Source organism: Pteronotus mesoamericanus, unplaced genomic scaffold (genome assembly GCF_021234165.1).
Source record: "Pteronotus mesoamericanus isolate MK-2021 breed Mesoamerican mustached bat unplaced genomic scaffold, CSHL_Meso_final contig_78, whole genome shotgun sequence".
NCBI classification, from domain to species: Eukaryota; Metazoa; Chordata; class Mammalia; order Chiroptera; family Mormoopidae; genus Pteronotus; species Pteronotus mesoamericanus.
The window spans coordinates 85,768-98,654 of record NW_026555258.1 but is presented as its reverse complement, the minus strand read 5'-3'; the positions used below and the strand labels follow the sequence as shown (position 1 = coordinate 98,654).

General features: G+C 63.7%; 1 protein-coding gene across 1 annotated transcript in view; it reads left to right on the top strand.

Annotated features, from left to right (window-relative positions):
- The window catches only part of CACNA1B (calcium voltage-gated channel subunit alpha1 B), a 122,700-nt gene that overhangs the window by 91,311 nt on the left and 18,502 nt on the right, over positions 1-12,887 (top strand). Inside the window, exons 33-37 of the mRNA XM_054584744.1 lie at positions 2,475-2,591; positions 2,871-2,936; positions 3,971-4,062; positions 5,752-5,896; positions 11,830-11,957. Of these exons, the coding sequence (XP_054440719.1) occupies positions 2,475-2,591; positions 2,871-2,936; positions 3,971-4,062; positions 5,752-5,896; positions 11,830-11,957 (548 nt within the window). The remainder of the gene's footprint in view (positions 1-2,474; positions 2,592-2,870; positions 2,937-3,970; positions 4,063-5,751; positions 5,897-11,829; positions 11,958-12,887) is intronic.

Sequence of the window (12,887 nt, the reverse complement as noted above, 5' to 3'; positions counted from 1 at the left end):
TGGGAGCATCCAAGAGGAGAGCAGGCCGCACGGAGGCTGTGACTGGAAAGTCGTGGAAAGTAGCGGGTTTGTGATGCTGTTACAGAAAGTGGACATCTGTGAGGAAGGGGTGTCCCACCTGGATGGGAGGCCAGTGCCGAGAAACAGCAGTGGCCGCTGCCCGGCCTCCGACGCGCGTTGCTCGGCCTTGTGCTCCGTGCTTGGCGGCAGCCCCCGCGCCCAGTGCACAGGCACGGGGTCCGGGCGTCGCGTCTCTTTCGTCATTGGCCCCCCGAGAGCTGCCCGGCAGCGGAGAGGCCTCCGCACACAGCTGACCTGGCCGTGGCCCCGTCAGGTGCGCCCGGGGCTCGGGGAAGCGCCCGCGTGGCTGTGACCCAGAGGCAGTGATGCGCGTGGGTGTGGGGGTGCTGGCCTTGGCCTGGGGTCAGCCCGTCACCTTTGTGGGGTGTTTCACAGCCCAGGGGCTGCTAGGCCCCCTCTTCCACGGCCGCTCCCCATTGCAGGGGAGGTGTGGAGACCGCGGTGTGCTGCCTAGCACTGCCGGGGCCTTTCCCGCCGCAGGCGGGCGCAGTGGGCTCTGAAGTGGGTGGGGCTGCCCAGGTGCCACAGAAGCCATGGACTCGGGGCGCTGGGCAGGCGTGTCCACCTCCGGGGGGGCTGAGGCCGGAGGAGCCCGTGCACAGCCATGGGGGGCCGCCGCGCGCTGCCCCACCCTGCATGCAGCCTGGCGGCCGCCCTGCCACCCGCCTCTCACACCGCGCTTGGAGCATCCGCGCCACACCACCGCCTGTCCTCATGGCCCCTAGGGCCGTCTGTCTGTTGCCACCTCCATCCCTCTCCTGAGTGCCACCCAGTCCCCAGGAAAGAACCCCGGGGTGGGGGAGCTTACTGGATGGACAAGCCCTTTCCTCCTCAGCGCACAGCCTCCTTACCCCGAGCTGGCGTCACCCTGGTACCTTCCGGAAATCTGTCCCCTGGCTGCTGAGCCGACCACTGAGAGCTGGGCAGGTGCTGCCCGTGAGCACCTCCTGGCCGCTCTGCGCCCGCCTGAGCGGGTGGTGTCCGGGTGGAGGGCCCGCAGGCAGGCCCTGGCTGCCGCTCGGGCCCATGCACGGCGCCCCGCCCATGCCTGAGCTGCCCTCCTGAGGAGACCGGCCCCTCGGAGAGCCCTCGGGGCCGGGGTGCAGACCGGGCGGTGTCTCCTGGCCATCGCGCACCCCTGGGGTTCCCCCCAGCTGTGGGCTGCCTGCACCCGCAGGGCCCCCGGAGGTCCCCTTCCCCTTCTTGCTGGCCTGGGCCCCCGTTGGCTGCCTTCGGCCCGTTGACGGGCATGCCCTCCCTGCTACCCCACGTCGCTGTCCAAAACCCGTCCTCCCGCGGGCCTGGCCCTGGCAGCCGCAGGCCCCCCCCCGAGAGGTCAGCCCCCTGAGAGTGCAGACACCCCGGGGGAGGGGCAGACAAGGTGCGGGCTGGGGCCAGAGGGCCGCTGCCGCCCTGCCGCTCCGCCCAGCGGCCGCCAGGGCCAGATGGGCAGCCCTGGGGCCGGGCCCGGCCTGCATGCCGCCGCCAGCAGCCTCGTGTCCTGTTCTCCATTTTGCCTCTGAATCTGGCAGCACGGGCTGCCCGAGCCTGTGCAGCGCCCGTCCCACGGCAGCGGCGCGGCAGGGCGCTGCTCACGCTCGGGCTGTGCGGCCCTGGGCTCTGAGCAGTGCGGGGCGGGAAGCTGCCTGGTCCACACGCACCCCGACTTCTCATGGACACTGCCCAGGCCCAGCCCCGGGAGGGAGGGGCCGATTGTTCACGGCGTCCCAGGCCAGGCAGAAGCTCAGTCCCAGGTCATCTGTGGAGGCCAGAGGGTATCGGTTCATTTTCGGGCTGGATTTTGAACCCCTTGGAGGAGGGAGCAGTGGTAGGTGTCCCGGGGCCCCTGGAGCAGGGACCTGCTTGTGGATCACGAGGCGGGCGCCGCGGTGTGAGCAGCAGGGCCCCGGCACTCACCTCCAAGGTGACCTGTCCGCAAGGGACAGGAGTGGCTCCAGAGGACGCGTTTGCCCCTCTGCGGAGTCCCACGGGCAGGGCCTTTGCGGGAAGGGCAGGGCGAGGCCTCCAGCAGGGGACAGGTCCCTTTGGAGCTGCTCAGGGGAGAGGCTGCCCCGCGGTCCCATGTGGGCGATGTCCAGCTGGGAGCGGCCTGGGAGGCCCCTGTCCCTCTTGGCGGGTGGGGGCGCCGAGGATGGGGCTGGCCTCCGATCTGCTGCATGAGAACGGGTTTGCAACGACACGCTTTACTCTCAGAAGGTTTTCTGTGGCCGACAGCTGCTTACACTATGAAGTGGTAACTTTGGTTTAATCCCTCTGCCCACCCACCTTTCTTTGGGACCCCCTTGGCGTGCGGGGCAGGTGGGTGGGGAGCAGCTCACCTGCCGTGCAGGAAGCTGACTTCAGAAGGTCAGAGGGCAACCTTGTTCCTGCAGAACAACTTCATCAACCTCAGCTTCCTGCGCCTCTTCCGTGCCGCCCGGCTCATCAAGCTGCTGCGCCAGGGCTACACCATCCGCATCCTGCTCTGGACCTTCGTGCAGTCCTTCAAGGTGAGGCCTGCCCGGCCCGGCGCTGCCCCACGCGTCCCGCTGCGGGAGGCGGGGCCGGGAGCACGCCTCTGGGCGCCTGCCGTCCGGGTCTCGTGTGTGCAGACGCGTGCGCTCTCCAGAGCCCCCTGCCAGCGCTGACGGCACTCCAGGTGGGCCCTGCTGTCTCCCTGGAGAAGCGAGGCCGGTGCCTGGTGGAGGGGCTCGCTGGGCAGCGGGGCGGGCCCGGGGTCGGCTGCCGCCTGCCGTCCCGGCGCTGACCCCGCTCCCCGCGCCCCACAGGCCCTGCCCTACGTGTGCCTGCTGATCGCCATGCTGTTCTTCATCTACGCCATCATCGGCATGCAGGTGCGCGCGCCGCCGGGCCTGGGCTGAGGGCCTGACCGCGTCCCTCGGGGTGGCAGGGGCCGGCTGGCACGCAGCCGACGCCCCGCGGGCCCGGGGCTGCCCGAGCGCTTTGCGAGCCTGACCCTGAGGGGCTGGCCTGGCGCCTGCCCTCGGGGTCCCACTGGGCCTGGGGCGCCGAGCGTCCGAGCTCGGCCTGGGGAGCAGCCGCAGGTCACTGCCCTCATCCGGCAGCCGGATCCTGAGGGACGGCCCGGCTTCTTGGCGGGAGATGACCCGCGGCCGAGGTCCCGGGGGTCCGATCCCACCCTCACCCTAACCTGTCACATTTCGGTTGCATCATGTAGTTTGTCTTTATTTTACCAGAGGACACCGTGTCTGTTATGTGGGAAAATGGAAAAAATACGAGCAGTGTCCCCGTGACAAACCCTTGTCGCCTGCCACTTCCCGTGGGGGGTGCCAGGCGGGCCCGGAAGTGAACCTGGTGGGGGCCCGTGTGTTAAAGGGGAGCCGAGACAGGCGGCTCGACGTCCGGGTCAGGGACAGAAGGGCCTCCTGCTCTCGACAGGCCAAACCGGCTGCCCTTTAAGACAAATACGCTTTTCCTGCTGAGGTCGAGGGCTTTGCAGAGACAGTCACGGATCTTTGCTCTTGGCGGATTGTGAGAATTCATAGATTTCCAGCGTGACCCAAGACTTTAAGCCGAGAATAGTTACCGGCACAGCCGTGTCCCTAACCTCGGGGAACACAGATGAGAATGTGCAAAAAGCCCTCGGTGACGTCGGCACAGAAACCCCCAAAGAAACTCTGAAGCGACCCAGCGGGGCTGTTGCCAGCGCGACCGGGGTCTCTGACGAGCACGGCGGGGGGATGCCCCGCGCCTGGTCCGGCCCCGGGCCCCCGCTGGTTGCGCAGGCCGTCCGGAGCCGGGCAGCACGCGGGGCCTTCAGGAGGCTCCCCCGCCCGGAGACGCGCCCCCGCAGCCCCCCTCCTGGGCCCCGCGCTCCGCGAGCCTGCAGCCTGCGCTCCCGTTGCAGGTGTTCGGGAACATCGCTCTGGATGATGACTCCAGCATCAACAGGCACAACAACTTCCGGACGTTTCTGCAAGCCTTGATGCTGCTCTTCAGGTGTGTTGTGTGGGAGGTCACCTCATTCTCCAGTCCTCTCCTAAAGGCTTCCGGCGGGGGGACGCCCCGCGGGGAGGTCAGCTGGGGGCCTGGGCCGGGCCGGCCTCCCCACCGCGCCGCTGCTCCGGGCTGCAGCCGCGAGGCCTCCCGTGACGCGGCCACGGAGGAGTCTGGGAGGACAGAGATGCCCGGCAGGGCCTTGCGTGGTGGGCTGGCCTCAGGCTGCTCCCCTGCGCACCTCCCTGGCTGCAGGGGCCTGTGGGGTCAGGGAGAAGCTGGGCAGCAGGGGGCGGCCTGTGACGAGGGCGGAGCCTCTCCGCGACCCAAGGCCCCGGCAGGCCCGAACGGCCAGTATGTGGGCGCCGCCTCCTGCCCGCGCGTTCACGGGGCTGCCGTGCCCCCAGTGGAGCCCCGAGGGGCACAGGGCTTGTTTCAGGCTCAGGCCTCCTGGGGAAGGCGTGCCCGGCAACTGCCCCGTCCCCTCCCCCACAGGCCTCGCCGTTCTCAGGCCGGGCTCCCCTGAGGCCGGGGGCTGTTGACCCTCCTGGTTTGAGAGCAGACGGGGAGGCACAAGGGGTGGGGCTGTGTCTTGAAGCTTCCGGAGTGTCCCCCGCCCCGTGAGGAACCGTTAGGAGGAGCCTTGTGCAGGGCACGGCCGCAGACCCTGCCCACCCGCCTGAGGCTTTCTGAGCGGGGCTACTGCGGAGCTGCCCTGGGGGCGGGCTCTGGCCCTTCTCTGGGTGGGGGCGACCTCAGACCCCCTCAGGCTACGCTTTCCCCGCGCAGCATGGTTTCTCCGGCCTTCGGCTACACTGTGAATTCTGTTTCCTCACCTAACCAGTGTTCCTCCTGGTGCCACAAAGGGTCTGAGACAGGCCTGAGACGCCAGCCTGGGTTTCAAGCCTTCGGGCTCAGAGGCCTCCCTTCCTCCCTGATCCTCATGTCACGCATGCGCCCTCGCCCACCGGGTGTGGCACACAGTGAACTACGACCCTGCGGGAAGCCCCTTGTGCCCCCTGGTTGTCCTCAGGGGACCGTGGGCCCAGCCTCTGTCCAGGGCGGGACGCACAGGTGCACAGACAGGGCCGGGCCTGCCTGCGGGTCCAGGGCGCAGCTGGCCTCTGGCCGGCGGCCTCGGAGGGGCCTCAGTCGCCGCGCAGGGTGGAGTGTTCATGGTGAGTTCTGGGAGCAGCAGAGGCCGGTGCAGCCGGAGCGGCCTGAGCAGAATGGTCTCCAGGGGCGGGAAGGGCAGGCAGCAGGCCACATGGCGCTGTGGGCAGTCGTGTGCGTTGTGGCTTTTGCAGTGAGGGGCTCGGTCTGGCCTGACCCTGCAGGGCCTGCCGGGCTGCGTGTGGGGCAGGGCAGAGCCAGGTGCAAGGCGGTGGCTGCCAGGACTCAGGGCTGCGACTGCTGCGTAGCCCGCGGGCGGGGGGCGGTCGCCTGCAGGTAGATGAGCGGACCAGACTGGCGAGAGGCAGACAGGAGGCAGGGCGGTGGCCGAGCAGCACACGGCCCGAGGGCCCCGGCCGCCGCTGGGCTGCGAGAAGTCTGGAGCCGCCCCCCTCCCCCCCCCGGGGCGGCGGGTCCCTCTCAGTGTTGGGACGAGCCCTCCGGAGGGCCGACGCCCGACGCCCGGGCCCCCGGCTGAGGGCTCTCTGCGGGCCCAGGCCTCACTGCCCCCCTCCTCAGGAGCGCCACCGGCGAGGCCTGGCACGAGATCATGCTGTCTTGTCTCAGCAACCAGGCCTGTGACGAGCACGCCAACGCCACCGAGTGCGGCAGCGACTTCGCCTACTTTTACTTTGTCTCCTTCATCTTCCTGTGCTCCTTCCTGGTAAGTCTGTCACTGTGCCTGCCCGGCCTGCGTCCCGTCTTGGTCCCTGTCAGGTCCCCGTCTCGTGACCCTTGTCGCGCCGTGAGCTGATTCTTCAGACACAGCAGCCCTGTCCACCGTGACGGGGGCCCCCCGGCAGTGAGCGCCGCGGGGCCCTGCCGCAGCGGCTGTGCGGCGGGTTTTAGGTGCCGCCAGGCGCTGGTGCTGAGCCGCAGGGGGCCCGTAGGTTGCGGTCGGAGCGGTCGGTGGGCTGGCCCCAGACCGGATTCCATTCCAAGTCAGCAGCAGCCTCCGGGGACGCGAGCGCGGGCAGGACGTGTCTGCCTGCCCCGTCAGGGCCGCTCTGCGGCTGCCCGTGGCCCGGGGGCCGCGGAGGGAGCAGGGGTGGCGGGAGACGGGGGCCTGGAGCAGGGGGGCCGGTGCTGCTGGGCCGCATTCTACAGGTGGCTCTGGCAGGATGGGGGGCAGAGGGACAGCTGTGCCGGCGGGACCCTGGGTGAGCGGGAGGACGGGGCGGCCGGTGTGGGGCTGCGGAGGAGGCGCCAGGGACGCCGTGCTGACCTGTGGCCGCGGGTGTCTGCGCGCCACCAGCAGCGTTCGGTGCATCCGTGGCGCCGCTGTGGTCCCTGGGACGCGGAGTGTGGTCCGGAGTTCCCTGGCGGTAGCGGCGCCCGAGCACGGGCAGAATGCGGACGCCGGGCCTCCCCAGGCCCCCAGGGCGGGGCCTCCGGGGGAGGGACGGGGCCGGGTTTTCCCACTCTGCCTGCGGTCCCCTGCGCGCTCCACTCCACGAAGCAGGGCCCCGGGCGGAGCGCGTCGGGGGAGGCGGTGAAGACAGAGGCAGCCCTACGGGCACCGCGGGGGCGGGAGCACCGGGCCAGAGGTGGGGGGGCGCCAGGGAGGCCGGCGGAGCCCCGGGGGGCAGCGCCCCGAAGGCGAGGGAGGACGTGGTCGGCGCGGGCGGGGGCGCTGCGGGCAGGAAAGCAAGACGGTGCCGGCTGAGGGTCGGTCGCTGGGTATGCGGAGGTAGAGGCCACTGGGACCGTCACAAGGACGGGTTGTTTGCGTGGCCTGTTTGCGGGACCGGGCCTTCCCGCTGCAGGCTCACGCCATGGTGAGCGGTGAGCAGCAGGGCCAGAACCAACACGGCACGTCGGCGACTGTGGCCGTGAGCAGGACCAGCCCCGCAGCCTAAGCTGTTTTCTAGCTCATTCGCTGCTGGGCGCCCTGGGCAGAGAAGTGTATGGTCTGGATTTGGGATTTCCCAGGCAGCTCTAAGGAGGAGAGAAGGGCTGTGTGGGAGTGATTTCAGGATGGGGTAGAGGACCCAAGCTGGGGACAGAGGGGACGGCAGTGGGCGGTGGGGGGACAGGGCGCCTGGATCGGGGACCTCACGTGGAAGGCAACTGTCAGAAGAAGTGAGCCAGCAGGACAGGTGACGTGGGCCACAGCTGACGTTAGGGCTCTGCAGGCGGTGATGGTGTCACCGGTAAGGACCAAGTGTGGCGTTTAGTCAGCGGAATGAGGAGCTGGGGTGATGCTGGGCGGGGCGTGGTAGGTCGAGGAGCAGAGAGGCCGGCGGAGTTGACCCGCACCTGTGGGTATTACCAGCGACAAGGATGACAAGAGTCACGTTCCATCTGGAGCAGCAAGCCAGGCGCTACACTCCCCCCGAGAGAGGGGGACGTTGGCAGGTTGGGAGCCTGAAAGAGCAGGGCCGTGTCTTTTCCGGAGGACGGTGGGGAGGGGTCATGTCCCCGTGGCAGGTAAAGCAGGAAGGGAGGGAGGGCACTCAGGACGAGGGCATGAGAGTTTCGGCTGCGGGTGGGCTGGTTCGAAGGTGCAGCGAAGGCTGGGGCGACGGGCAGAGGTGTGCACCTGGGACAGATGAGCTCACACGCGGGGAAGGGAACACAGAAGCGTCTATGAAACTGCGTCTGACTAATTGCCAGACACCAAACAGAGGACGCGCATGTTGGGGCCGCCCTCTCTCTGATCCCTCAGAAGTCCCTTTGTAAAAAATCCCCATCTGAGGACATGCTTATTGATCTTAGAGGGGGAAGGGAAGGGGAGAAACATCGATTGGTTGTCTCTTACACATCCCCTTGGACAGCCCGGGCCTGTGCCCTGAGCTGGACCCACACCTGTGACCTGTCACTTGCAGGACAATCTCTAATCAACTGGGCCGCACCGGCAGGTCTCAGAAGGCCGTCTGTGGCAGCGGGGGGCAGGCTTGCTGGGGAGTCCCTGCCTTGTCGGCAGCGGGGCCGTCAGTCTCTGTGCCCCTCAAGGACGCCAGACACTGCAGAGCTGAGCCCACGGGCCTGGCCTCGCCGGGCTCCTGGCTGTGGACGAGGCTGCCAGAAGGCGGGCCTCCCGGCGACTCGCCTCCTGCAAGGCCCACGCCCCCTGCACGTGCTCAGGATGAGTTGGGGAACCTCCTGGATTCTGTTGTCACTCTTCTCTGTAGAAGGGGGCATTTGGTGGCCACCGTCCCTGTGGGCCTTCCCGTCAACCGAAGCGGAGAGGGTGGGGGCTGGACGTAGCCCTGCCGGCCCCGCTGTCGGCGCCGAGTCTGCCGGCGGCTCGTGCCTGGGGGCCCTGAGGTCTGGTGGGTTCTGACAGAGAAGTGATGGCGGGAAAGTGGACTTGTGGTTTGGGGAGGGTGGCAGGACCAGGGGAGGCTGGGACGCAGCCACCCGGATGGGGGGCAGGCAGAGCAGCCTGCTCACAGTTGCAGGCTGAGCTACGGGGCCGGGTCCCACAGGCGCCCGCAGGCTTTCGGTCTTTGCGACAACCCCGGGATGGGCGTCATCCTCGTCGCCGCGAGGAAACGGGCACTCGGAGGTGGTCCACGGTTTGGTTGCCTGTGTTTGGAGCCCAAGCTGTTGAAGTGGACAAATTCCTAGAATGACAAAAATTGCTGTTACTGACGGAAGAAGAAATAGAAAATCGCAATAGACCTATAACATGTAAGGAGTTTGAATCACTAATCAAAAACAAAATAAAGTCCAGGACCAGATGGCTTCACTGGTGAATTCTACCAAATAGCAAAAGAGGAACTGATCCAAATCTTCCTCAAACTCTTCCAGCACAACTGAAGAGGATGGAATGCTGCCAGACTCGTTCCATGAAGTCAGTGTTATCTTGACACCAAAACCAGACAGAGGCACGACCGGAGAAGAAAGCCCCCGGTGTCCCTCAGGAATAGAGACGTAAATGTCCTGTACAAAATGCCAACAAACTACTCCACCTACACGTTAAAAGGGTTATACACCAGGCCCCGATGGATTTATCTCAGGAGTGAAGGGATGGATCAACAAACGAAAATCAATCAATTTAATAAACCACATTAACGAGGGAAAACACACATGAGGAACACACCAATAGGTGCAGAAAAAGCACTGAACAGAATTAAGTGCACGTTCATTATAACAACACTTGACAAATTCGCAAAAGAAGGGGAGGTCCTGAACTGGATAAAGAGCTTTTATGAAAATCCACGGCTGACATCATATTTCACGGTAAAAGACTGACTAAAGCCTTAATCCCAAAGAAGAGAAAGTGGAAGGCATCAAATGAAAAGGAAAAGGAGAAACTATATTCGCAGGTGACATTGTTCCTTATATAGAAAATCCCAAAGAATAAACACACACACACACACACACACACACACTCCCCCCCAAAACTGCTTTAGCTAAGAAATGAGTTCACCCAAGTTTCAGGGCACAGGATCAGCCCACAGCAACCAGATGTGTGTCTGTACACCGGCAGCAAAGAATCTGAACAGGAAGTTAAATATATCTATTACCAATACTCTCAAAAAGAATAAAATGTGTAGGAATAAACAGGTACCCACGGAGGTGAGAGGCTTGCCCCTGAGAACTGCATACTGTCGCTGAGAGACCTGACTGAGTGCACAGACGTCCCTGTTCGTGTTTAGGGAACAACCTGTTGAGAGGACAGCATCCCCCAAAGTAGTTCCCAGGTCCGGCGCCATCCCTTTGAAAACGCCAGCAGCCTCCTTTCGCAGACCTGGAAACGCCTGTCCTCGGACTCACATGGAGTTTCAAGGAACTCCAAACGGCCACACAGCCTTGAAAAAGAGAAACAAAGAGCACGCACGCCTCCCGGTTTAAGACCTGATACGGAGCTCCTGTCATCAAAACGATGTGGCTGCATATTCGTTTCTGATCGGGATGCCGTGATTGTTCAATGTGGAAAGAATAGTTTCTTCACCAAGCGGTAAAGAGACAGCTGGCTTTCCATGCCCAAGAGACTGAGGTTGGACGCTTACCTCACTTCCTAGATACGATTAACTGAAAATCAATGAAAGACCTAAACAGAGGAGCTTAAACTATAAAACCCTTACAAGAAAATGTGGAAGGAAAGTCTTCTAGACCTCACACTTACCAAAATCACAAGCAACAAAGAAAAGACAGGTAAGCGAAACTACTCAAAAAGTTTTTTGCATCAAAATACATTATCAGTAATGTGAAAAACAGTCTCTAAGGACTAGGAGAGAATGTTTTTACCGGTCACATATCTTGTAGGGGTTAATATCCAAAATATATAAAGAACCCTTCTAGCTCAACAACAAAAAGACCATATAAAAATGGGCAAAGAGCCCTGGCTGGTGTGGCTCAGTGGAATGAGCGCCGGCCTGCAAACCACAGGGTCGCCAGTTCGATTCCCAGTGTAGGGCACACACCTGGGTTGCAGGCCGGGTCCCCAGTGGGGGGCGCGTGACATGTAGCCACACATGGATGTTTCTCTCCTTCTCTTTGCCTCTCTAAAAATAAATAATCTTTTTTAAAAAGAATTGGCAAAGAATCAGAATAGACCTTTTCCCAAAGAAGGCATACAAACAGCCAACATGTACATGAAGATATTCAACATCTTTGGTCATTCAGGAAATGCAAATCAAAGCTACAATGAGATACTACTTTATACCCACTGGGATGGTGGTAATAATAATTTTTTAATGGAAAATAACAAATGAGGACAAGAACATGGAGAAAGAGGAACTCTTGTACATTTCCAGAAAGGAATGTAAAACAGCAGCCTCTCTGAAAACAGTTTAGAATTTCCTCCAAAAATGAAGCATAGATGTACCATATGGCCCAGCAGTTCCACCCAAGAGAAGTGGAATGTCCACCCAGAAACCTGTGCGTGAAAGTTCATAGCAGCATTAACCGAAAGGACCAGAGGTGGAGACCACCCAGCGTCGCCATAGGATGGACGGAGAGACATCCTATGGGGTCTCTGCCTGTAACCGGACATTTTGCCCACGGAAAGGAACGACTCTCCGACACACATTGCCTGCGACATGAATGAATCTCAGAAACATCACGCTTAAGTGGAGAAGCCCGACCCAGAAGGTCCCATTGCATGATTCCTTTTCTAGGGAACATCCCAAACAGACAAATCTGTAGATGCGGAGAGGAGGTTGGCAGTTCCCGGGGCGGGGGGGTGGGGCGCCTTCGGGGCACAAGGCGTCTTCCTGGGGTTGTGAGCGTGCTGAGTGCCCCTGCAAAATGGTTAGCGCCTGTTGTGTGAAGTTCAAGTCGGCTCAAAAGGAGAACTGAGCTGTGGGCCTCCTGTGAGCAAACTGTTCCTCTCGAAGTCACTGCTGCCTGGAGGGCTCGCTCGGGGGGAGGGGGGATCGCGGGACAGCAGCAGGGACCACCGTCAGGAGACAGGAGGGGCCCGACTGGGCGGCGCTGTGGAGCCGGGGAGCAGCAGCCTTCGGAGGCTTGCCCGCCTGTGGCTCGTTTTGGACCTCAGAGGCGGGGCTGCTGCGGGGCAGGTGGGCGGGGCGGCGGTCTGCACCCTCAGTGTCTGCGTTGATGTTTCACGGCTGGAGGGCGAGGGGCCTGGGAGAGGCAGGCTGAGGTCTCTGTGTGTCACCTCTTCTCCTTCCTGTCCTGCAGATGTTGAACCTCTTTGTCGCTGTGATCATGGACAATTTTGAGTACCTTACGCGGGACTCTTCCATCCTAGGGCCTCACCACCTGGACGAGTTCATCAGGGTCTGGGCTGAGTACGACCCGGCTGCGTGGTGAGTGCGGTGCTGCGCTCCATGGTCCGCGGGGACCCACGGGCCCTGCTCCGCGTGGGGGGCGCTGGGCCTCCCTCTTGGGCAGCACTCTCCTCTCACCCTCCCTGTGCTTCTAGAAGCTCCTCGCACTCAGAAACCCTCTCTGAAACCTCAGTCCAGCCCTCAGGATGTTACCTGGGCGCTGTGGAACCTTTTGGGGGCCTTTGTGAGGCTCGGGGGTCTTGCCAAATAGCCCATCAAGTAAGGGGTCGTGGAGATCGCAGGGGAGTCTCTCAGGCCTCCTCCTCCTCCTGGAGCTCGGGGGCCTCGTGGGCCGTGGGGCGTTCCCCCGGCAGGCGCAGGTGCTCTGCTCTGTCTCTCGGGGACGGGGGCCAACGTGCCTCTCTGTGTCCCCTGCTCGGGCTGCAAACAGTGGCGACTTCAGCTGAAACCTGATGGGCTGCCAGGAAGGGTCTAGTCGAGTGTGTGTGAGGCCCCTCGGTCGCGGTGGACAGGCTCTGTCATGTCGTGTGCGGGCAGGGGGTTCGTTTCCAGGAAGAGTGAGGGCCCCCTGAAGGGGGTTCGGGTCGAGCGGCCCTGAGGCCGTGCTCTGGGGGAGCCCCGCTCGCTCGGGGTCCCCGCCCGCCTGTGCCCCGCGTGCCGCTCACGCCCTGCTCCTTCCTTCGTCGCCTCTCAGGCAGGCCCCGCGAGGGGTGCGGGCGTGGGGGGGCCGAGCGCCCTGGCCCCCGGGTGCAGACGGGCCTGCCCACGGCCCTTCCCTGTCCCCCTCGCTGGCCCGCGAGGGGCCGAGGCTGAGCAGGGGCTCATGTCCTTGAGGTGAGCGAGCGCCAGGGCTCCACCTGCCCCTCTGAGTGGAGCCCCACAGGCAGACAGTGCTCAGGGCTCCCTGAGCCCCCGCCCCCCCACCCCCGCATCAGCCAGCCGCCCCTC